General features: G+C 41.8%; 1 protein-coding gene across 3 annotated transcripts in view; it reads left to right on the top strand.

The window, feature by feature from the left end:
* Positions 1-26,058, top strand: part of phf3 (PHD finger protein 3) — a 152,828-nt gene that overhangs the window by 86,173 nt on the left and 40,597 nt on the right. For all 3 annotated transcript variants that reach the window (XM_078213310.1, XM_078213309.1, XM_078213308.1), the window contains one exon: positions 9,672-9,867. In XM_078213310.1, coding sequence (XP_078069436.1) covers positions 9,672-9,867 — 196 coding nt within the window. The remainder of the gene's footprint in view (positions 1-9,671; positions 9,868-26,058) is intronic.

The raw sequence follows: 26,058 nt of genomic DNA, 5'->3' as shown, positions 1-26,058 counted from the left end.
CTGAAAGATCTCATAGAAATCATAGAAACCCTACAGTACAGAAAAAGGCCATTCGGCCCATCGAGTCTGCACCGACCACAATCCCACCCAGGCCCTACCCCCATATCCCTACATATTTACCCACTAATCTACGCATCCCAGGACACTAAGGGGCAATTTTAGCATGGCCAATCAACCTAACCCGCACATCTTTGGACTGGCTTTAACTTTTAGACAATGGCCCCTAGTTCCAGTATCCCAACCAACAAAATAGTTTCTCTATCTGTTTGCCTTGAGACTGTTTAAGATTGATCAATTCACCCCTTAAATTCTAGGGAATGTAATCCTAGTTTGTGTAATCACTTCCCATAATTTAACCCTTGCAGTCCAGGTATCATTCTGATAATTCTGCACTTCCTTCCAAGGCAGTTCTATCCTTCTAAGAGTGTGTTGCGCTGAACTGTTCACAGGTGTACTCCAGGTGTGGTCTAAACAGGGCTCTGTGTAGCTGAAATATATTGCCAACTTCCTAGTATTCTATCCTCTAGGCATAAAGCACAGCATTCTATTAGCCTTTTGATTGTTTTCTATACTGTCCAAGGCATTTTAATCTCTATACCCGAATCCATGTGTCTTTTTGGGCCTCACTGTTGCAGCTTTTCACCAATTAGTGCCCAACTTTACCCTTTCAGGGTCCAAAGTGGATGACCTTCACATGCCTATATTGAAATCCATTTACCAGAGTTTTCCCCATTCACTTAATCTATCGTCATTTCTCTTGCTGTTATATTTCCATCTCCACTGCTTACAATGTCACCTATCTTGTGTCATCATCATTGGTCATGCAGTTTTCTATCTCAGCATCTATGTTGATAATAAATATGAAGAAATGAGGATCAATTGCGAAGAGCATTTGGTGTTAGATCAATTGTTAACTTTAAATTATCATATCAAAAGAGTTAAGGGGTTTGGGGCTATGTGTCAGTATGTGGAGGTGTCAATCAGTTCTTTTTCTACCACTTAGCCAATTTAATAACCAGGTCAATAATTTGGCTTTAATTACAAGCTTCAACTTTAACTTAGCCTCTTGTGAGTAACTTTGTCTAATTTGATTTCCAGAAGGCATTTGCTAACTTAACACCCATAAACATTCCCTTGCCCATTAGTTTATCAACTCTTGAATAAATTCAGCCATGTTCCACAGACATAACCTACCCTTTACAAATCCATGCTGCTTCTGATCAGAGGGGGTTTATACTGTGGGTGGAAGCTATGTGGAGAGAGGAATAGAAATAGCAAGTGAGGAAGAAAAAAATTGCTCTAGAATCTTGTTCTAGCTGCAAGTCTTGAACAATGGAAATTATATGATATCATGGGTTAAAGCACAGAAAATTACGAACCTCCTCACAGTAGGTCACCTTTTACTGAACGTGGTGCCATTTGAGGGCAGCCTACTCCTGTTTGTATTTTTCAGTGTAGTGAATTCTCAGTATGTCATTGATCCTGTCTGGTGAGGGAATTTGACAGGTGGAGATATTATTGCTGTCAGCTTTCTGGCAGACATGTTTGTGAAGTGAATTCTGAGAATGCAAGATCAACCAAGGATCTATTTTTTATTTAAAAAGTGCAAGCAACTGCTTATTCCATGTATTTTAAATCCCTCCATGATCTATTCATATGTAGCTACTGTTTTTACAAATCTTTTTTTTTTAGCTGCCTTATGTTTCCAAATGTACATTTGCCAAACTGGTTTAATTTTGTTCTCTGATTTTAAAATGTAGCATACATAGCATTGCCCCTGTACAATGTTATTAGCTCTGCAGGAATAGTACTTGTCCTTTCAAATCAGCTAATTTTGTCAAGTGAGATTGATCTGAACCCAGCCTCCTATGGTTCCTTGAAGGTGAGGTGTAAATATCAAGCTGCTGACACTCTGAAATGTATCCAAATTGACTAACATAGCCGTGCTTTGATTGCAGAAATGGTCTTCATTCAATTACAAGTACGTTTGCGCATGGTACACATTTTATGGTTATAGTTTTTCATTTGAATCATCTTAGTATTTCACATTCTGTACAATATGCTTTACTTGATCGCTTTTTAAATACATTTTGTAACCTGACGTTTTAACATGTGCTACTTATGATCATATAGAACATATTGGGATATATTTTGTGGGTGTAGCTGGAGTAAGGAACAAAACTAATTACTGTTCTGGGGGGAAATAAAAGCTGACGAGTTTCAAACCGTATTGAATATAGAAGGCACTCATTGAGCAGAAAACAGACTCTACCTCCCTCTTGAGGATTTGATGTGTGCTGTGTACATCTGGTCCTGAAGCAGTACAGGAGTCTTATGCTTCCAGACCTGAGATCCTCTTCTGACTGAGTGTTAGTGTTCTCAATATTCACCAGTGAAGGCAGCCACTATATCTTGATTGGATTCTAAAAGCAGCTACTTTTATACTCAACTCACATGGTCCTTCCTGTACAACAGTCTTGCCTGTGTTAGTTTCCTCAGCATGTAGTGTTTTTAAATTTCAGCTTTTAACCAAAATGTTCTCTTCTATGGATTTTGCACGTCTCACGGTTGCATCAGATTGAACAACTGATCAAGGCACCCACCACAAGTAATAAAGAAAGCTGGGAATCGAAAGTTAGAATTCGCCATTATTGTTTAAACTGGCAAGGGACCTAAAGGACGATACAATTTATTTTGTAAATCCTAGGCCCAACCATCTTCAGCTGCTTCATTAATGACCTTCCTTCTATCATAAGGTCAGAAATGGGGATGTTCCCTGATGATTGCATGATGTTCACCATTCCTCAAACATACACTCTCCCCATCACTGACACATAGTGGCAGCAGTATGTACCATCTACAAGGTGCACTGCAGGAATTCACCAAGACTGCTGAGGCAGCACCTTCCAAACACCCAACTGCTACCATCTAGAAGGAAAAGGCAGCAGACACATGGGAAAGCCACTATTTGGAAATTCCCCTCCAAATCACTCAACATCCTGACTAGAAATATATCTCCGTTCTTTCACTGTGGCTGGGTCAAAATCCTAGAATTCCCTCCCTAACAGCGCTGTGAATGTACTTACACCACATGGACTGCAGCGGTTCAAAAGGCAGCTCACCACCACCACCCACTAGAGGACACTAAGATGAGTGGCAGAGCAAAGTGTACAGAGGATGCGGAAAGTCTGCAAAGGGATATAGATAGTCTAAGTGAGTGGGCGAGGGTCTGGCAGATGGAGTACAATGTTGGTAAATGTGAGGTCATTCATTTTGGTAGGAATAACAGCAAAATGGACTATTATTTAAATGGTTAAAAAATTGCAGCATGCTGCTGTGCAGAGGGACCTGGGTGTCCTTGTGCATGGATTGAAAAATATTGGTTTACAGGTGCAGCAGGTAATTAAGAAAGCAAATGGAATTTTGTCCTTCATTACTAGAGGGATGGAGTTTAAAAGCAGGGAGGTTATGTTGCAGCCATATAAGGTGCTGGTGAGGCCACTCCTGGAGTACTGTGTACAGTCTTGGTCTCCTTACTTGAGAAAGGATATACTGGCACTGGAGAGGGTGCAGAGGAGATTCACTAGGTTGATTCCGGAGTTGAGAGGGTTGGCTTATGAGAAGAGACTGCGTAGACTGGGGCTATACTCATTGGAATTCAGAAGAATGAGGGGAGATCTTATAGAAACATATAAGATTATGAAGGGAATAGATAAACTAGAAGCAGGGAAGTTGTTTCCACTGGCAGGTGAAACTAGAACTTGGGGGCATGGCCTCAAAATAAGGGGAAGCAGATTTAGGACCAAGTTGAGGAGGGACTTCTTCACACAAAGGGTTGTGAATCTCTGGAATTCCCTGCCCAGTGAAGCAGTTGAGGCTACCTCATTGAATGTTTTTAAGGCAAGGATAGATAAATTTTTGAACAGTAAAGGAATTAAGGGTTATGGTGAGCGGGCGGTTAAGTGGAGCTGAGTCCACAAAAAGATCAGCCATGATCTTATTGAATGGCGGAGCAGGCCCGAGGGGCCAGATGGCCTACTCCTGCTCCTAGTTCTTATGTTCTCATTGGGGATGGGCAATGAATGCTGGCCTCGTCAATGATACCCATATCCCATGAATAAGTAAAAAAATTGTGGCGGATATGGTACTCAAAATGTTCATTGTTTATAAATTTTAAACGATGACACCAATTTGCAAGTGTAACATTGCCTGCACAATTGTCTTTGTGTTTGAAATCTCTAACCTGTCTGGAGACCTGCCCTTTTCTTCCTGGGGTCTATGATTTAAGGTATTTCTACACCTAAACAACCATGAAGTATGCAACAACTTCCAAACTAGAACCATAGAAAATTACAGCTCAGAAATAGGCTTTTTGGCCCTTCTTGTCTGTGCCGAACCATTCTTTGCCTAGTCCCACTGACCTGCACTTGGACCATATCCCTCCACACCCCTCTCATCCATGAACCCGTCCAAGTTTTTCTTAAATGTTAAAAGTGACCCCGCATTTGCCACTTTATCCGGCAGCTCATTCCACACTCCCACCACTCTCTGCGTGAAGAAGCCCCCCCTGATATTCCCTTTAAACTTTTCTCCTTTCACCCTTAACCCATGCCCTCTGGTTTTTTTCTTCCCCAGCCTCAGTGGAAAAAGCCTGCTTGCATTCACTCTATCTATACCCATCAAAATCTTATGCACCTCTATCAAATCTCCCCTCATTCTTCTACGCTCCAGGGAATAAAGTCCCAACCTATTCAATCTCTCTCTCTAACTCAGCTTCTCAAGTCCCGGCAACATCCTTGTGAACCTTCTCTGCACTCTTTCAACCTTATTTACACCCTTCCTGTAACTAGGTGACCAAAACTATACACCATACTCTAAATTCGGCCTCACCAATGCCTTATATAACCTTACCATAACACTCCAACCTTTATACTCGATACTCCGATTTATAAAGGCCAATGTACCAAAGGCACTTTTTACGACCCTATCCACCTGTGACGTCACTTTTAGGGAATTCTGTACCTGTATTCCCAGATCCCTCTGTTCAACTGCACTCTTCAGAGTCCTACCACTTACCCTGTACGTTCTACTTTGGTTTGTCCTTCCAAAGTGCAATATCTCACTCTTGTCTGCGTTAAATTCCATTTGCCATTTTTCAGCCCATTTTTCTCGTTGGTCCAAATCCCTCTGCAAGCTTTGAAAACCTTCCTCACTGTCCACTACACCTCCAATCTTTGTATCATCAGCAAATTTGCTGATCCAACTACCTTTTTGTCTTAAGTTCAATGCATGGCAGCACATTTTGGAATGGGAACTGCCAAGTGCAGTTTCTTTTTGAGGACTAACCAAAACTATGGTGGCATAGTGGTTAACACTGCTGCCTCACAGCGCCAGGACCCTGGGTTCGATTCCCGCTTGGTCACTGTCTGTACGGAATCTGCACGTTCTCCCCTTGTCTGCGTGGGTTTCCTCCAGGTGTTCCGGTTTCCTCCCACAGTCTGAAAGTCGTGCAGTTAGGTGCATTGGCCTTGCTAAATTCTCCCTCAGTGTAACTTCATTGCAATGTTAATGTAAGCCTACTTGTGACACTAATAAACAAATTTTTAACTTAAACATTCAGCATGCCAAAATTGGTAAGCCTGTCCTAAACATCTTGGTTTGATGGAAAAATGGAAAAAGATTGGAACCAAGACTCCACAAAGCAATTTTAGGACTAATGCATGCTTAGAAGTAGCTGCGAATTCTCTACATGAATACAGCAAAAAGTCTTGAGTATAAACATCTGAACTATAGCTGATGGCAACCTTAGCAGAAAAAATAAACTTTATAATCTGTAAGCAGCATATGTGCTATTGCATATCCTGCTCTTTGGTCCCACTTGCCTTCACTTGCCACATTACAGGAAGGTGACCCTGCTCACTCCCTCCTTTAGCATTATGCTTTAGTTTCCACTTTTTTATGTGCTTTATTCCCCATTCAACCACACCAAACGTTCGCTTGTGCTCTGGCATCTGAATGAGTATTATTATGACATATTTATTGGACTATCAAATTTAACACCTGCTCAATCTCCACATGATAAAACTGGAGAAGGCGAATACTTTCACTGCAAGAGGTGTTGACAAATGCAGCTTGTTTCAGCATGATTTGCGAATCAAAACTCAATGTGGACTGGTCAAGTTTGCAGGTGACACGAAACTGGGACAGCTGTCTTGATAATACAGTCAGAGACCTGTAGAAGGTATTAAATTAACACCTGCTATTAGACATATTAGAGAGAGATGGAATTCAATACAGATAAGTACAAGGTATTAAACCCAATGCCTTACACGTACAAGTACAGGCTGGCATGTTAATGAGCAATCTGATACAGAGGATCAAGGTTTCAGTATGCTGCATAGTTGCAGTTTGACTGATTCAACCATTAGCATCAATGAACTTTTTCACAATGTATTACCATCAAAACTGATAAAAATTTCTGATTTTATTATCGCATTTGTAGAATAGGGGCTATATTAGAAGGCTTCACCGTGGAAATATGGATGACTCTATACAGTTTAGTATATCATTCCCCTCTCAGAAGAAGATTTTTAAAAAGCATTTTTAGGATTAGTTTTCCTTTTTTCCATCCTTTCTTTCCTCTAGGCTGGATTAGTCTCAAAGGAAGCTTGCAGCAATAGTGATTGCCAGCAAATATAACTGCCAAAAGGAATATGGGACAGCGGGAACATTTCTGCTCGATTTGAATAGTGTATTGGGTTTATTTGCATGAATGGGCTTTGGTTTGTGAACTTGTCTGAAGGATATCATCTCCGACATCGCAACATTACTGCACTGGATTTTTTTTTTTCGTGGGAAATGGGTGTCCCTGGCAAAAGCAGCATTTATTGCCCATCCCTAGTTGCCCTTGAATTGAGAAGGTGGTTGTGAACAGCTGCCTCGAACTTCAGCAGCCCATCAGAAATCCAGAGCACTTTTAGAGAGGGAATTGCAGGTCTTTGACCTAGCCACAGTGAATGAACAGCAATATAGTTCCAAGTGAGATGGTGTGTGGCTTGGGGGGGAACTTGCATGTGTCCATGAACCTGCTCCCTTTTCCTTCTGAGTGGTAGAGGTAATGGGTTCATAAAATGCTGTTGGAGGAGCCTTGGAAAGTTGCTCTAGTACATTTTGTTTATGGTATACAATTCTGCCTCTGTGCATCAGTGGTGAAGGCAATGAATGTTTTGCCGTTCAAGTAGTTGCTTTGTCCTGGATGGTGTCGAGTTTTTTTGTGTTGGTCAGAAGGTAAGTTATTTGCCTCAGATCTGCTTTTGTAGCCATGTTGGTCAAGTTCAGTTTTTGGACAATGGTAACTCCACAGGATGTTGAAAGTGGGGGAATTCAACAATGGTAATGCCATCAAATGTCATGGGGAGATGGTTAAATTCTCTGTTGTGGGAAGTGGTCATTGCCTGGTGCTCGTGTAGCACGAATGTCAGTTGCCACTGTGAGCCCAAGCCTGAATTTGTCCAGGTCCTGCTGCATATGGACATGGACTGCTTCAGTATCTAAGGAGTTGCAAATTGGAGTAAATCCGTACAATCATCAGTGAACATTCCCATTTCTGACTTTGTTAGAGGGCTTTGAGACCATTGATGGAGCAGCTGAAGATGACTGGGCCCAACACAATCCCCTGAGGGATATCAGCCGAGAAAAATTATATGCTCAAGTTAGGGCTTCAACTGCAAGATTTTGACTTGCAGCAAAGCCATTTGGAGCAAAGCCATACTTCTATTTCTACTACTTGCTTATATATCAAGACTCGGTGTAAAAATCTTTCTATCTTGTGGAAGTCCACTTATTTATTCCATTTAAAATGATTATTTTCTCATTGAAGTAGAGGACATGTGAATATCAATAGAAAGATTCTACCTTAAATGTATTCATGAGTCAGAGGGTTGAAGTCTCTTTTGCATTGATTAAAATTTCTGTAAGTCAGAACTATTGCTTATATTTCGTAAGATGCAAAACCGTCTTGTTGCTGAAAAAACTTTCTCAGTATCTTGCATCGCTTACATTTGTAAATTTGTGAGCATCTTAGTTGCCTTTTTGAGCTAAACTCCAAATCCTTGACAGCTCTAAAGAATAGACAGACTTGAGTGACAGAATGCATGAGTTAATGCAGAACTTATTATTTCTTGCGGCAACATAGTCTTTTTGCCAATTCAACGTGGTGGCACAGTGGTTAGCACTGCAGCCTCAGAGTGCCAGGGACCTGGGTTCGATTCCCAGCTGGGGTCACTCTCTGTGTGAAGGCTGCACGTTCTCTCCGTGTCTGCGTGTGTTTCCTCCAGGTACTCCGGTTTCCTCCCAAAGTCCAAAAGACATGCTGATTAGATGTATTGGCCATGTTAAATTCTCCTTCAGTGTACCCGAACAGGCGCCAGAGTGTGCAACTAGGGGATTTTCACAGTAACTTAATGTTTTAGCATTTATTTATTCGTGTCACAAATAGGCCTACATTAACACTGCAATGAAGTTACTGTGAAAATCCCCTGGTTGCCACATTCCGGCACCTGATCGGGTACACTGTGGAAGAATTTAGCATTGCCAATTAGCATAACCTAACCAGCATGTCTTTCTGACTGTGGGAGGAAACAGGAGCACCCAGAAGAAACCCAGGCAGACACGGGGTGAACATGCAGACTCTGAATAGACAGTGACCCAATGGGGGAATCGAACCCGGGTCCCTGGCGCTGAGAGGCAGCAGTGCTAGCCGCCATGCCGCCAACTTCATTGCAATGTGAATGTAAGCCTACTTGCAGCACTAATAACAAATAAACTTAACATAATTTGTGTAGGAAAGGCAGAATTTCTCATTGATGAGTGGAAAGACTTTAAAATCAATGAGTGGTAGTGTCACTAGTGGTTAATATAACCAAATTAGTAAAAAGTTAACCAGTTTATAAGCTCTTAGTTGATCTTCTGTAAGTACAAGCATATTTTAATTTGAAATAATGCAGTCGCCATTTGTTTTTACATTTATACTATTGATCAACTTGCTTTAGAATGAAAATATGAAGGATGACTCTCTGAATTTGTTAAGATTAACATCTTTTCTGAAATATAGATGTGTGGGAGTGTCAATTTTAGATAAAATGTTCTTATTCTGCAATAATGGCCAACCCCATCACTACTTAATTGGGAGATTATTACTCCTGCACTACTGGTACCATTCTTATAAATGGGCAACCTCTGCTGTGTTAAACTGAACAAACTATCGATGTACTTCAAGCAGATTCATACCATCAAAGGGCTAACATAATAGTAGCGGTCTTTGCATTACTGTCCACCCCTACAGCATCTCATTGACAGTGTCCAGCTTTGCAAAATATGTCATGTGCTTGTTTCAAATGAAGTCTGCTTAAATAAATTAAGTGATTAAAATATTGGAAATTAAATTGCTTGGCTGTTGACTGAATCTAATGGCAAAATGTAATTTGCATGAAACACATGACTTTGACCCATCAACTGCTTGGCTGGAAGAAAATTGAAGCTGGCAGATCATGGCTTAATGTTGGTTACTATGGCGTAATGTCGGTTAAAATGCAAATTTTCAATACTTTTTTTTAATGTAGAGATCTAAATGTTTAATGCAAGTAATACGTTGGATTTATTCATGTTCCTAGATCTCTGGTATGAGAACTGGTTCTACTGACTCGAAGGATTCGGAGACCAAGGATGCAAAAAAAGCCCATTTCGGAAATGACCGTCTAGCAGGGCAAATAACAGGAACATCACCAGCACCTGAACACAAGAAAGGCAAACTGCTGAAAGACCTTGCAGCCACTCGGCTTGGTCAAGGAGAAAAGCTGCCAAAACTAGGTGCGTGAAAATGATTGAGCAGATCAGAAAACTAAATGGAGAAAAGAAAATGTAAATATTGTGACTTAATGGGAAGGATGTGTTTCTCCATTTTTGAAACATTATACAAGTAGGTGAACATTTTTAATAAAAATGCCAAATTAATCCTATATGTGTTCTTCCTACTCTCAATGCCTTCTTTGTGTCAAAATTTTATCCTGTTCTAACTCATTCTTTTCCAGTCTTCAACAAATATATATTTCCCTTCTTCACAATCTTAAGACTTAAAATCTAAAGTTGGTGTTGCCTTGTTTACTTGTCTTGAATTCAGTGCTATCCTATGCTATGGAACTTAGTTAATCTTTAAATAAAAAAAGTAACACCTACTGTAACCCATCCACGTCATCTGAAAAGAGGGAAGAGAGATTTATTTCTAGAGGTAAGGCAAACCACTAAAGCAAGTGGTTAACGCTTAAGGGAAAATGGGCTAAATATTTGAAGCAAAATATCTAGGACTGTGTAGGGAAAGAGCAAGAGCATGGGATATTTGATTGCTTCCTAAACAGTTAATATAGGGTGGATTTAATGGCATTCTTCTATGCTGTGCACTTTTGGTGCTGTCCTTCAAGACCATTCTGGAAAAGCCACTGCTGGGGGAGGGGCCCATGCACCATAGTTAACCTCCATGTCTACTGAAAATATATGTAGCAAAACACCTGTTGTTTTTAAGCACATGTTAACTATCCATGTTAACAATGCTGGCCAGTCTCTGTCATTCAAACCTTCCAGTCCTCCCTTTTTTGCTTTCTGGTTACTCAGCTTACAGCAAAACTACGACAAAAACACCCTGGCTATAGTGCTGAAGACTTGTATTCAAGAGCTAGCCACCCCTTAGCCAAGTTATTCCAGTATAATTACAACACTGATGTGTACCCGACAAAGTGGAAAATTGCTCCAGTATGTCCTATCCCTGAAAAAAATAAATACAGTCTGACCAATTCACCCTTTCTACCTACTCTCAGTCTACAGCAAAGAATTGAACAGTGTTGTTAATAGTGCTAGTCAGCGACTCCGACTAATCCAGCAATCTATTAACGAAAATCATTTTGGGTTCTTCCAGGACCACACAGCTTCAGACCTCCATAATATCTTGGTCAAAACATGAAATAAAAAGAGTTGAATTGCAGAGATGAGGTGGCATCAAGCAGCACTTGACTGTGTGGCATCCAGGAGCCCCAGTAAATGATCTTAGAATCCCTACAGCACAGAAAGAGGCTTACATTTAAATTTGAAGTCAATGATAATGGGGCAAAGCTCTCTCCAACTACAGTTATATCTGGCATAAAGGCAGTTTTGCTGGGGATCAATCATCTCAGGCATTGGACATTGCAGCAAGAGTTCCTCAGGCCCAACCATTTTCAGTTGCTTCATCAATGATTTTTCCCTTTATCATAAAGTTGGAAGTGGGGATGTTTGGTACAATGTTCAATACTGTTTGTGCCGCCTAAGATACTGTAGAAGTCCATGCCTTAATGTAGCAAGACATGGATAACATTCAGCCTTGTGCTGATAAATGGCATATGCCACTTGTGATCTTCCCCAGCAATAAAGTGTCAGGCAACTTCCCCATGATATTCGATTATTGATTTCCCCATCATCGACATCCTGTGGGTTGACATTGATCATAAACGTAATTGGATCGGCTACATAGCATACCGTGGCTACAAGAATAGGTCAGAAGCTGGGTATTCAGTGGCTGATGACTCATTTCTTGACCTTCTAGAGTCTTTCCATCATCTACAAAGCACCAGTCAAAAGTGTGATGAAATACTCTTTCTCCTCACCTGGATGTGTGCACTCAAATATAAAAGCAAATTACTGCAGATACTGGAATCTTAAACAAAAACTGAAAATGCTGGAAAATCTCAGCAGGTCTGAAAGCATCTGTGGAGAGAGAATAGAGCAAACGTTTTGAGACTGGATGACCCTTCAACAGAATTCTGGTTTTCTGTTTTCATAGCCCAATTTTCTGTTTTTGTACGTGCGTGCACTCAAAGCTTGACACTATCCAGGATAAAACAGCCCACTTGATTGGACCCCATCTATCACCTTAACCGTTAAATTCTTCACCACTGTGGCCGCAGTGTATGGCCATAATGTCTTGCATCTACAAGATTCGCTGCAGTTATTCACTAAGGTTTCTTCGACAGCATCTTTTAAACCATGACCTCTACCACTTAGAAGGGCAGCAAGTTGATGGAAACACAATTGTCTCTTAAGTTCTCCAAGTCACCCACCGCCCTGACTTGAAAGTATATGATCTTTAATTGTCGCTGGGCCAAAGCCTTGAAGAACCCTGATGGCACTAATGTGGGAGCACATTTACTATGCACATTGCTGCGACTCAAGAAGCTGACTCACTGCCACCACCTCAAGGACAAATAACGTCCAGTAAATGCTTGGTTTTCCAATGACATTTGAAAATGAATTTTGAAAAGAACCTGTAGGATCTACTTTGTTCCAATATCCCATATTCTCCCGGCCAGTCAAGGGAAAGGTGCAGACTTTTCCTCTTTTTCCTTGCATACAAACTTTTGTTACCCATTTGAAACATAGGAATAAACGTAGGCCACTCTGCCTGTCGAGCCTACTCTGCCATTCAAACAGATCATGGGCTCGCAGTCGGTGCAGACTTGATGGGCCGAATGGCCTTCTTCTGCATTGTAGGGATTCTATGATGGCCAATCATCTACCTCTGCACTATTTTTTCCACCATCCCCATATTCCTTGTTGTCATTAGTATCCAGATGTCTATCGATTTTTGTCTTGAGCATGTTCAGAAATTGAACTTCCACAGCCCTCTGGCAAAGAATGCCAGAGATTCACCACCCTCTCTGTGTGAAGAAATTTCTCCTTATGCCAATCTTAAATGGACTGCCCCTTATTGTAAGACTCTGTCACCTAATTCTAGACTCATCAGCCTGGGGAAACTTCCAATCCTGTCATGTCCTGCAAGAATTTTGTAAGTTTCGATGAGATCACCTCTCATTCTTCTAAATTCTAGCAAATGCGGGCCCAATCTCTGCAATCTCTCCTCTAGGACAGTCCCACCAGCCCAGGAATTGGTCTGGTGAGCCGACACTACACTCCCTATCTATGGCAAGTATATCCTCCTTTAGGCAAGAGGACCAGAACTATACATAGTACTCCAGGTGAGGCTTCATCAAGGTTCTACACAACTGAGCAAGACATCTTTATTCCTGTACTCAAATTCTTTTGCAATAAAGTCGAACATACCATTTGCCTTCCTAATTGCTTGCTGCACTTGCAATGTCCCACAGACAATGATGTGATATACATAGCATATGTTTGTGATGTTGATTAAGGGATGAATATTAGCAGGACAGTTGGGAGAACTTCCCTGCTCTTCAGAATAGTCATGACGTAGAGATGCCGGCGTTGAACTGGGGTAAACACAGTAAGAAGTCTCACAACACCAGGTTAAAGTCCAACAGGTTTATTTGGTAGCACAAGCCACTAGCTTTCGGAGCGCTGCCCCTTCATCAGGTGAGTGGGAGTTCTGTTCACAAACAGGGCATATAAAGACACAAACTCAATTTACAAAATAATGGTTGGAATGCGAGTCTTTACAGGTAATCAAGTCTTAAAGGTACAGACAATGTGAGTGGAGAGAGGGTTAAGCACAGGTTAAAGAGATGTGTATTGTCTCCAGCCAGGACAGTTAGTGAGATTTTGCAAGCCCAGGCAAGTCATGGGGGGTTACAGATAGTGTGACATGAACCCAAGATCCCAATTGAGGCAGTCCTCATGTGTGCGGAACTTGGCTATCCGTTTCTGCTCAGCGATTCTGCGTTGTCGTGTGTCGTGAAGGCCGCCTTGGAGAACGCTTACCCGAAGATCAGAGGCCGATTGCCCGTGACCGCTGAAGTGTTCCCCAACAGGAAGAGAACACTTTTGCCTGGTGATTGTCGAGCGGTGTTCATTCATCTGTTGTCGTAGCGTCTGCATGGTCTCCCCAATGTATCATGCCTCGGGACATCCTTTCCTGCAGCGTATCAGGTTGACAACGTTGGCCGAGTTGCAAGCGTATGTACCGTGTACTTGGTGGATGGTGTTCTCACGTGAGATGATGGCATCCGTGTCGATGATCCGGCATGTCTTGCAGAGGTTGCTGTGGCAAGGTTGTGTGGTGTTGTGGTCACTGTTTTCCTGAAGGCTGAGTAGTTTGCAGAAATTGAACTTCCACAGTGCTCTGGCAGAGAATGCCAGAGATTACTACCAGAGGAAACTACCCAGTCTTCAGGAGAACAGTGACCACAACATACAACCCTGCCACAGCAACCTCTGCAAGACGTGCCGGATCATCGACACGGATGCCATCATCTCACGTGAGAACACCATCCACCAGGTACACGGTACATACACTTGCAACTCGGCCAACATTGTCTACCTGATACACTGCAGGAAAGGATGTCCCGAGGTATGGTACACTGGGGAGACCATGCAGACACTACAACAACGGATGAATGAACACCGCTCAACAATCACCAGGCAAGAGTGTTCTCTTCCTGTTGGGGAACACTTCAGCGGTCACGGATATTTGGCCTCTGATCTTCGGGTAAGCGTTCTCCAAGGCGGCCTTCACGACACACAACAACACAGAGTCGCTGAGCAAAGACTGAGAGCCAAGTTCCGCACACATGAGGATGGCCTCAACCGGGATCTTGGGTTCAGGTCACACTGTCTGTAACCCCTCATGACTTGCCTGGGCTTGCAAAATCTCACTAACTGTACTGGCTGGAGACAATACACATCTCTTTAACCTGTGCTTAACCCTCTCTCCACTCACATTGTCTGTGCCTTTAAGACTTGATTACCTGTAAAAACTCGCATTCCAACCATTATTTTGTAAATTGAGTTTGTGTCTTTATATGCCCTGTTTGTGAACAGAACTCCCACTCACCTGATGAAGGGGCAGCGCTCCGAAAGCTAGTGGCTTGTGCTACCAAATAAACCTGTTGGACTTTAACCTGGTGTTGTGAGACTTCTTACTTCAGAATAGTGCCATGGGATCTTTTTTTCCACAAACAGGGCATATAAAGACACAGACTCAATTTACATAAATAATAAATTGAGTTTGTGTCTTTATATGCCCTGTTTGTGAACAGAATTCCCACTCACCTGAAGAAGGGGCTTGGAGCTCCGAAAGCTTGTGTGGCTTTTACTACCAAATGAACCTGTTGGACTTTAACTTGGTGTTGTTAAACTTCTTACTGTGTTTACCCCAGTCCAACGCCGGCATCTCCACATCTTTTTTTCCGCCTGAGGTAGAAAACTTGTTTTAACATCCCATTCAAAAGACAACACCTCCAATAGTACAACACTCCTTAGGTGCTGCACCAGAGTGTCAGCAGAGATCATGTGCTCAAGTCTTTGAGCTAGACTTGAAGTTTTTTATTCATTCATGGGACATGGACATTGCTGGCTGGGCTTGCATTTGTTGCCCATCCCTGAGGGCCTTTAAGAGTCAACTGTATTGCTATAGATCTTGAGTGGGCCAGACCAGATAAGGATGACAGATTTCCTTCCCTAAAGGACATTAGTTGGGTTTTTACAACAATCAATAATGGCTTCATGGATATCATTAGACTTTTGATTCCAGATTTTTATTGAATTCAGATTTCATCTACCATCATGGGATTTGAATTGTGGGATCTCTGAATTACTAGTCCAGCGGCAATATCACTAGCCACTGCCTCCCAATTCGTAACCTTCTGACTCAACAACTTTAATGTTACCATTAAATCCCCTTGAAGTCTCTTTGCATCCTCCTCACAATTTTCATTCCCTCCTAGTTATGTGTCATCAGCAAATATTACATTTGGTTCTCACTTTCAAATCATTTATATACATTGTGAACAGCTGTGACCCCAGCACTGATCCTTGCTGTTTTCCTCGAATAACAGCCTGCCATCCTGAGAATGACCCTTTATTCCTACCCTGTCTGCTAACCAATTCTCATCCCAAAAATCTATTTTTATTTATTAATCTGTGTGGCACCAAACCAAAAGCCTTCTGAAAATCCAAGTTCACCACATCCCCCGGTTCTCCTTTATGCTACAGGTAACACCGTCTAAAAAAACTCCCAACAGGTTTGTCATGAATTCATGTTGACCCTGCCCAATCCTTTATCAATGTCCAGTTATCACATCCTTTATAATAGATTCTAATCTTTTCCTTATTACTGACGTCAAACTGAAAGGTCTGTTGTTCTGTTTTCCCCTTCCCTCTCTTAAATAGTGGGGTTACATTTGCCACTTTCCAGTCTGCAGGAACTTTCCAGAATCTAAAGAATTTTGGAAGATAACCACCAATTCGTTCATTATTGTTGTAGCCACCTCCTTCAACCTTCTTGATGTAGCTCATCTGGGTCCAGGGGATTTATCAACATGGAATCCAATTATTTTTTGGGTGCTACCTCTTTATTAATACTAACTTTCTTCGGTTTCTAATTTTCACATGTCCCTTGTTTATCTGGGAGATTTGCTGTACCCTCCTCTGTGAAGACCGACACAAAGTAATTGTTTAGTTTCTCTGCCATTTTCCCATTTCTCCGTTTCCAACTGTAATGGATCCACATTTGTCCTTGCAACTCTTCCTTTTTACTGTCTGCCTTTTAATACTTGTGAGCTTGCATTCATATTCTCATGCAACCGTTAACTTATTTTGTTAGCCTTGATTGATTTACCTTATGTTTGTGCCTTCAAATCATCTTCTTTGTTGCAAATGCTGCATGAGTTCAGGTAGCGTGCCCTTAACTTTGTCGTTTAAACATTATTCTGTTTTGCAATCCTATTTGATACCTGCTTTCGTTTCATCTGCCTTTTGATTTCACTCACTAATTTTCTTTTTTCTGTTACCAGTTTTGCTTCCCTCCAATCTGAGCTTCCTTTCAAGTTCCCATCCCCACTGCCAATCTAGTTTAACCCCTCCCCAATAGCAATTTTTTCTGCCAGGATGTTAGCTCCGGTCTTGCTCAGGTGCAACCCATCCATCTTCCAAAGGTCCCACCTGCCCCAGAACTTGTCCCGGTACCTCAAAAATCTGATGTTCTCCTTCTTACACCAATTCTTCATCACTATTACTCCTCCACTCTTTCTCCCCTCCTGGGCAGCTAAGCCACTCCAGGTGCCACAGACATGGGTCTTCCTCTGAGGAACCACGTTTATCCAAAATGAAATACTGGTTAGTGAGTGAGATTGATTCAGGGGACTCCTGCTCTACCTGTCTGTTCTCTTAGATTGCCTGGCAGCCATTCAGTCCCGATCTATCTGAATGCTCCTAATCTGTGGTGTGACCACCTTCCTAAACATGCTATCTACTAGTTCTGTGCCTTGTGTTCCAGCCACCACTCGAGTTCCGAAACCCAGAATTCAAGCTTTTGCAGCTGGTGACACTTCCTGTAGATGTGTTTGTCTAGGATATATGGTGTATCCATGATTTTCCACATTCCCTGCCATACTTTAACTTGTACAAACTTTTTATTATATAGGACAACAAAGAAAATTACGGCACAGGAACAGGCCCTTAAGCCTTCCAAGCCTGCATCGACCATGCTGCCCATCTGAACTAAAACCCCCTACCCTTCCAGGGACCATATCCCTCCATTCCCATCCTATTCGTGTATTGGCCAGATCCCCTTAACAGTCACTATCGTATCTGCTTCCACATCCTCCTCCGGCAGTGAGTTCCAGGCACCCACCACCCTCTGTTTAAAAAAAAAACTTGCCTCGTACATCTCCTTTAAACCTTGCCCCTCGCACCTTAAACCTATGCCCCCTCGTAATTGATTCTTCCACCCTGGGAAAAAGCTTCTGATTATCCACTCTGTCCATGCCCCTCACAATCTTGTAGATTTCTATCAGGTCGTCCCACAACCTCTGTCGTTCCAGCAGCAAGTTTCCCAAGTTCATATGTAGAATAATTTAACCAATTACTCACCAATCAACCTCTTCCCTTACACCAAAGTTAGAACCAAATACTGGAGGCTGTGCTACTGACTGTCTCTGGGTCCTCTTTTCACCTGGCCTTCTAGGTACTTCTGACTGCCTCCCAATCCTCCTTTTACCTATTCTTCTACATGCTGCTGATTGCCTCCTGGACCTCTTCACCCACTCTTCGGGGTGCTGGTTACTGTCTGCGGTTTCTCTGTTTGCCAGCCCTAGGCACTACAGCTTGTATACACTATTTTCCCTGACTCGTTGCTGCCCAGATCATTGGTGGGTCCCTGGGTTGTTGGAGATGGATGAAGGTCAAAGCTGAGCATGCCCAGCAGTTTGAAATATGTTTGGCAATCTTAAGTACAGTATTTTTTTAGCAAGCTTACCTCACAGTACAAAGCTATCAGTCATTTTAGTGAACTAGTGAATCTCCCAGGGAACATTTAATGGCAGGAGAACATGATCTGTTGACAGAATATATTGCATCTCTACTTATTTTGTATAGCGTTCACTTTTCTTCATAGTTTTCTGAAATGGTTTGGGGAATTTTGTACATTAAAAGTGGTACATAAATGTAAATTGTCCCTCAAGCAATGCCCGTAAGATGACAAGTTATGAAAACGTTGACTTTATTCCTGTAATTGTCTTTGTTCTTGAGTCTTTCATTTCTTTCTTTTTTTCGTCTCATTGGGTCCCAACCTCTTTCTCCTTTTTATATAAATTTGTTTCTGTTTCCTCACTTTATTGCTGTCTCAGAACTTCTGTCTTGCATCTTATTTATTTCTGCATATCTGATACTCTGTTTCCTTACACTGTGTGCATGTGTTTTTGCATGCGTGCCTGTGTGTGTGTTTGCTCGTGTGTGTCTGTCTTCCAAACTTGCCCCCACCTTGTATCTGCTTAGCTCTTTATTAAACTGTGTTTTCTACTCTCTCCTTTTATTATCATTTCTGGTCAGCTTCAAGCTCTCAATAGCTGTAGAAATTGTCCAATCTCACTCTGTGGGGTGGTGAATGGGTAGATGTTGCATTCCTGTCGCATTTCTGTGAAGAAGATGTCCTCTATTTGGTTTGCGGTTGTTGACTCAGGCCAGCAATCATGTCAGTGCTAAAATGAGTCGGAAGGTTGTGATCAAAATTTATGAATCATCTGATCATTAAATTGAACCAAAGGCAAAATATTGTAGACACTGGAAATTGGAAATAAAATAAAATGCTGCCATTCCCTCTTCCACTTTCTCAAAATTATCTTTGTCTTTAGCTAGATGCCAATATTATATATTAAAAATGGTAGCTGGGTCATATTTGAAAATGAATTGAAACCTCATGTCAATCTGACCCTGTGGACAATTCCATTTATAAAACTGCCTACATTCGCCTGCAGTACTAGCTACACCTTTGGGTGGTGTTGTTAAATGGATGTTTGGGTGTTCATTGTTGAGCTGTTTCAACATTGATAATATCACCTATCTCCAAAACAAACCTGTAGAAATTGGCACCTCTTCATAAATAAGGAAATCTTACTAATACAGGTAGGTATCTTACTGTCTTTGTTTTGGAAAAAGGGGGCCTCTTCAAAACTGAAATATCAGGATATTTTCCCCCTCCACTGCCTGTGCTGAAGTATATTTGCATGGCTTCCTACCCAAAATGTATTTTGTGGAAAACTCCAGCTGATGGCCTTTTCCTCTACCATTCTTACGTCCCCCTGCTCCCAAATAGAAAGCCATTGTGGAAATAAAAAAATGCTGCATAATTTTAAGACGAGGGCTAAATTTGTCTTGATCCATGATCCATTTATTCCACTAATTCTAACCCCCCTGCACTTGAAAGACTGCACTTGATCTTAGCTCCTGTGAAACACTAATGGAGCTCAGCCAGTGCAATGAGATTATCCATGAGTGAGTATATACGTGCTTGTGGGGTTAGTTTTATTTCTTCGTCAGCAACTATTTTGGTGGCCAGCAACTGGTAGAATAGTACTTCAAGTTGCAGCATGATGATGTAGAGCTATGGGATAAATATTGCATTTATCAGTAATATTTAATCATTCGGTATCCTTCATCAGAATATTAATAAAGCACTTAGAGATGAGTTTTCCAAAAATATTCTCGTGTTTAAAGGGTACAGCTTGGCCCAAATCGGAGATTTTCAATTTGGATTTTCTATTTGGCATTCATCATTCTTGTCTCCAACAGATTAAACTGAGGAGTTGGGTAAGATATCAAATTTATTTTGAGCAGCGAATAATAACAAATGCCTGGGATTGGTTATATAGAAATTATTTAATTAAGGTGATTGAAGTGATGGATACCATCAAACTAAAGCTTGACGGTTGTAATCATCTGAATTATAAAATTACACACTGAAGTTTATGACTGTATGCAAGATTTCTAACCAAATAATTTAGCATTGAGCTGAAGTGGAATATTTTCTGAAATATAAAGCAATAGCTATTTTTTAAATGTGGCTAATTTTCAGAGATTCCTTAGTTCCAAACCTAGATTAAAGACAGATAAATTCTACTTTAAAGGGGAGCTAACGATTTATTGTCATTGGACGTAATTGATGACATTTATTCGAGAAGTAACTTTCTTCAAAATCTAGGCTAGAAATTAGAACTTCTGGTTTCACTAAAATTCATTTTTGCTTTTAAAGTGGATCTCAAAGTTAAAAGACAGTTCTTGGAAGTGTTCATAAATGAAGCACAGGTTTCTACTAAACTACAGGAAGAATAATTAGAGGCTTGTATATGCTTGTGAGATGTTGATTGAGAAGGAGACAATGCAATTGCTAATTCTCTGCATGTGCAGAGAAGTCTGGTATTTCATTAATCTTTGTATACTCCAAGTTTAAATCAGCTGACTTTTCAGTTCAATTTGCAGTTTATAATGATCATTGGTAACAGACCATATGCAATATTTGGAGGAGGGAAGGAAAACCTAGCTTGATGTAGTCCCAGAAGCATCATTTTGAATCTGGGCTGTTTGATCTCCTGCATCAAACCTGTAATACTCAATTCCGGACTTAGAAGTTTGAAGACCAGAAATCAGAGAAATGTGTGCATAATAAGGTGATGAATGCCAAAGATTGCTCTGCCATGTAATTTTCCAATGTGACCAGATTTTAACACCTGAAAATGAATGTGACCCCAGACAGCAGCAAAAACAAAAGAGCAATAAAGTAGCACCGTAACATTTAGTATATTATACATTTCTCTTATTACAGATCATAGAATTTCATATTTAACATGATGCATTATATGCATAAGCACTTCAGAAAAATGCTACTTTTGATTTAGGTTTCAATCAAGCTATCCGTATACCTGATGACAGAAGACTAACTAAAGCCCCTCTTCACCTCCAGCCCCGCAGACCCATTGTAATCACTGCCTCTAGACATCAATACATCTCTTCCCAACTTCCCTACGCTCACCACAGACACACACTGCAGCAACTCATCCCAAACTACTACTCCCTCACAGTCACTTAGCAGTCCATTGTCTCAAACCCCCTCTCCTCACTTACCCATCAGTTCCTCTTCCCTTCCCCGTCCCCCGTTTTTTGGTTTAGTTGTCAGTGCCTATGGAGCAGAGTTGCTATCCTGGATTAAGGAGCCTGCCCAGTTGGCAGATAGGAGCAGAAGCACATTACATTTTGAAGCCTGCATTCACCTTCTTGGTTCAGCTGCCTGACCACCTAGTATTTCTACACTCTGTTAGCGACCCAGTTACACTTGCAGGCCTTAGCTGCATAAAGTTGGTGCACGAACATTCCTGGGTCTGCGCAAACTCTCTGCTGAAAGTGGTTTCTGAAGTTGAAGAGCACTTTGGCTCACCCCATGCTGTTTGGCAAAGTTGATCCAATGGGTCTAGGTTGTCCTGCCAAAGCCTCCAATATGGGCAGTCTTCTATCCACAGTCGCATCGCTGTTCAGAGAAAGGGCAGCTTGCAACTCCAAATATGACATTCATGACCCCATCGGGGCTTGTGATCCACAATTTTGGAACCCCCCACTCTGCAGTCCAACTATTCCTGTTTGTAATTACAAGCCAATGTTAAGTAGTCCAGAAATTTAAAGAAGTTGCATTTTATCAGCATTTCCAACATAAGTCTCATAATTGCCTTGGAAGGGGCAAAGGCTCACTAGATTAGTTTCTGGGCTGAGAATTGTTCTAGGATGAGAAATCTGAGCTTTTGTTGAAATATACAAGATTCTGAAGGAGATTGACAGGGTTGACATTGATAGGTTTTCTTCCCCTGGTTTGGAAATCCAGAACATAGGCAAAATATTCTCAGTTAGGAATGGATTGAGAAATTTCTTCACTGAGGCTTGTGAACCTTTGGAACTCTCTCTACCCCAAATGGGTACTCCATTGTTGACTAAATAGACCAATATTTGATCTCTTGAAACCAAGGGTGGGGGGAGGGGTTTGCTGTTTTTTCCCCATATTCTCATCAATGGAAGACAGAATTTTGACCTTAAAATGAGGATTGATTTTGTACATGTTGATTGGTCCTTCTTGTCTTTGTATCCTGCTTCACCTAAAGACTGCTCAGTCTTGGACAAGAAAAGTAAAAGTAAATAGGAGCTTGATTTTTAATAAAATATAAATTTCTACAGAGCGACAGAGGGAATCCAACCATCTCCCCATGACATTCAATGGCATTACCATTGCTGAATCCCCCACTATCAACATTTGGGAGGGTCTCCATTGACCAAAAACTGAATTGGATCAGTCTTATTAATAATGTGGCTACAAGAGCAAGTCAGAGGCTGGGAAGTGTGCAGCCAGAAACTCACCTCCGACCTCCCCAAAGTCTATCCACCATCTACAAGGCACAAGTCAAAAGTGTGATGGAATACTCCCTACTTACAGGCTGAGTGCAGCTCCAATAACACTCAAGGAGCTCAACACCATCCAGGACAAAGCAGCTTGTTTGATTGGTATCCGGTCCCCACACATTCACTCTCTCCACTCCTGATGCACAGTAGCAGCCATGTGTACCATCTACAAGATGCATTGCTGCAACTCGCCAAGACTCCATAAGCAATACCTTCCACACCCATGACCACTGCGGGCTAGAAAGATAAGGGCAGTAGCCACATGGGAATTCCATTGCCTGGAAGTTGCCCTCCAAATGACTTGCCATCTTGACTGGGAAATATACCTGTTCTTCCACTGCAACCAAATCCTGGAACTCCCTAACAGCACTGTGGATGCACCCACACCAACTGGACTGCAGTGGTTCAAGAAGGATGTTCGCCATCATCTTCTCTAGACAATTATGGATGGGCAATAAAACTGCTGGCCTAGTCAGTGATACTCGCATCCTATGAAAGAATCTGGATTTCAACTGTTGCCGGATATATGAGCCTTTTTATTATTAAAAAGAATAGCTTCAAACAAACAACATATTTTAAATTTGAATTTATTTTGCATTTTCTATAGAGTCATAGAGGTTTACAGCATGAAAACAGGCCCTTCGGCTCAAATTGATTATCGTAGTACCATTATTTCTGGATTGTAACAATCTGAGAGTATGGTCATAGTGGTTAAATTATGGGATTAGTAATCCAGAATCTGGGAATAATGGCCTGTGACGCAATTTCAGATTGTGTCATGGCAGCTGAGGAATTTAAATTCAGTTATTAAATAAATCAGGAATTAAAAGCTAGTATCAATAATGGTGACCTTGAAACTACCAGATTATAAAACTCTTCTGGTTCACTCATCCCCTTTCGGGGAGATCTGACATCCTTACCCTGTATCACCTACATATGATTCTAAACCCACAGCAATATATCTGATTTTTAACTGGCCTCTAAAATGACTTAACAAGTCACTCCGTTGTATTCAAAAAGATGGCTCAGCACCATCTTCTCAAGGGTATTTGAGAATGGACAATAAATGCTTGTCTGGCTGTTGACACACTCAGGCCATGAATTTTAAAAAAACGCTTGTTGATATTGCTAAGTCCAGAACAAATCATAGAAACCCTACAGTGCAGAAAAAGGCCATTTGGCCCATCGAGTCTGCACCGACCACAATCCCACCCAGGCCCTACCCCCATATCCCTACATATTTTACCCGCTAATCCCTCTAACTTACGCATCTCAGGACACTAAAGGGCAATTTTAGCATAGCCAATCAACCTAACCTGCACATCTTTGGACTGTGGGAGGAAACCGGAGCACCTGGAGGAAACCCACGCAGACATGAGGAGAATGTGCAAACTCCACACAGACAGTGACTCAAGCCGGGAATCGAACCCAGGTCCCTGGAGCTGTGAAGCAGCAGTGCTAACCACTGTTCTACCGTGCCGCCCAAATTGTCAAGCTTTTATTTGTTTTTTTTTCAAACTATCTCTTTTTACTTTCTTACAATTATTCTTCTTTGATTTTTACTTTTGCTCCTTATTTCTCATCTTTTTAAATTAGGCCTTTAACACTCAAACTTGCCATCACATAATCAATAAATGATTAACTCCTCCACATTAACACAAGTATATATTACCCACTTAGTCTTTGATTTTAGGTGAGCTAATGGAAATTAGACTGAGGGTGAACATTCCATATACTAAATTAATTATTTTTTTGAAGCACTCACCAGGGAAGATTATGGCAACATGTCTAATAGTAACAAACATCTGAAACAAGAACAGAAAACTGAGCAGGTCTGGCAGCAGCTGAAGGGAGAGAAACAGTTAACATTTTGAGTCCATATGACTCTTATTCAATCATAGAATCCCTACAGTCCAGAAGAAGGCCATTTGCCCCATTGAGTCTGCACCGACTTTGCAGCAGAGCATCCCATATATTTACCCCACTAACACCCCAACCTACCCATCTTGGTACACTAAGGGGCAATTTAGCATAGCCAATCCACTGAACCTACACATCTTTGGATTGTGGGAAGAAACCAGAGCACCCGGAGGAAATCCATACAGACACAAGGAGAACATGCAAACTCCACGGCAGTCACCCAAGGCTCGAATTGACAATGGCAATTTATTTACTAGTGTCACAAGTAAGCTTACATTAACACTGTAATGAAGTTACTGTGAAAATCCCCCAGTCGCCACACTCCGGCGCCTGTTCGGGTACACTGAGAGAATTTAGCATAGCCAATACACCTAACCAGTGCGTCTTTCAGACTGTGGGAGGAAACCGGAGCACCTGGAAGAAACACACGCAGACATGGGCAGAACGTGCAGACTCCGCACAGACAGTAACCCAAGTCGGGAATCGAACCTGGGTTCCTGAAGCTGTAGGGCAGCAATGCTTGCCACCGTGCCACCTTATCAGAGCTGAAGAGAGGAAGAAATATGTTGGATTATATCGTGTATAGAGGGAGTGGAGCAGAGTAGTAGGTCAGTGATTAATGGCAGCTAGGAGAGACTGCAACAAAGATGTAGCAACATTTAAGCGCAAGTCACAGGTGGCCCAGTGGGGAAGGGAGGGTTTTTGCATTGGGACAAAATATTTGGAGAAATATTAAAAAGGTTAAGATGAAGGAGAAAAGTTGCAGTCTAAAGTTGTTGAACTCAGTGTTGAGTCCTGAGGGCTGCAATATGACTGAAAGGAAAATGAGATGCTGCCCTTCCATTTTGCATTGGGCTTCACTGGAGCATTGCGCAGGCCAAGAATGGAGATGTAGGTATCAGAGCAAGATACTGAGTTGAAACGGCAAGCAACATGAAGGTTGGGGTCATGCTTGCGAGCTGAGAAAAGGTGTTCCACAAAGCCACTGCCAGTCTCCGTTTCGCTCCTCAATGTAGAGGAGACCGCATTAGAAACGGAGAATACAGTAAACCAAACTGAAGGAGGTACAAGTGAAATGTTGCTTCAACTGAAAGGAATGCTTGGGTCTTGGACATTGAGGAGAGATGAGGTAAAAGGGCAGGTGTTGCATCTTTTGCAATTGCAAGGAAAGGGGATGAGGAGTTGGGCGGGATGGAGTGGACCACGGTGTCACCGAAGGAGCGGTCTGTGTGGACGCTGATGAGGTGGGGGGCTGATGTTGAAGGGAAGATGTGTTTCATGGTGGCGTCATGCTGGAGTTAGCAGAAATTGGTGGTGGATCACCTTTGAATGGAGAGGCTGTTGATTGAGGTGGAAAGTGTCAACCGCAGATGGGGGAACAACCTTGGTTAAATGTCTTTCATAGGTGACATCATCGGAATCAATGCA

This window comes from Mustelus asterias, chromosome 5, assembly GCF_964213995.1.
Source record: "Mustelus asterias chromosome 5, sMusAst1.hap1.1, whole genome shotgun sequence".
Taxonomy (NCBI): Eukaryota; Metazoa; Chordata; class Chondrichthyes; order Carcharhiniformes; family Triakidae; genus Mustelus; species Mustelus asterias.
The sequence above is the reverse complement of the archived record's forward strand: the minus strand, read 5'-3'. Positions and strand labels throughout refer to the sequence as shown.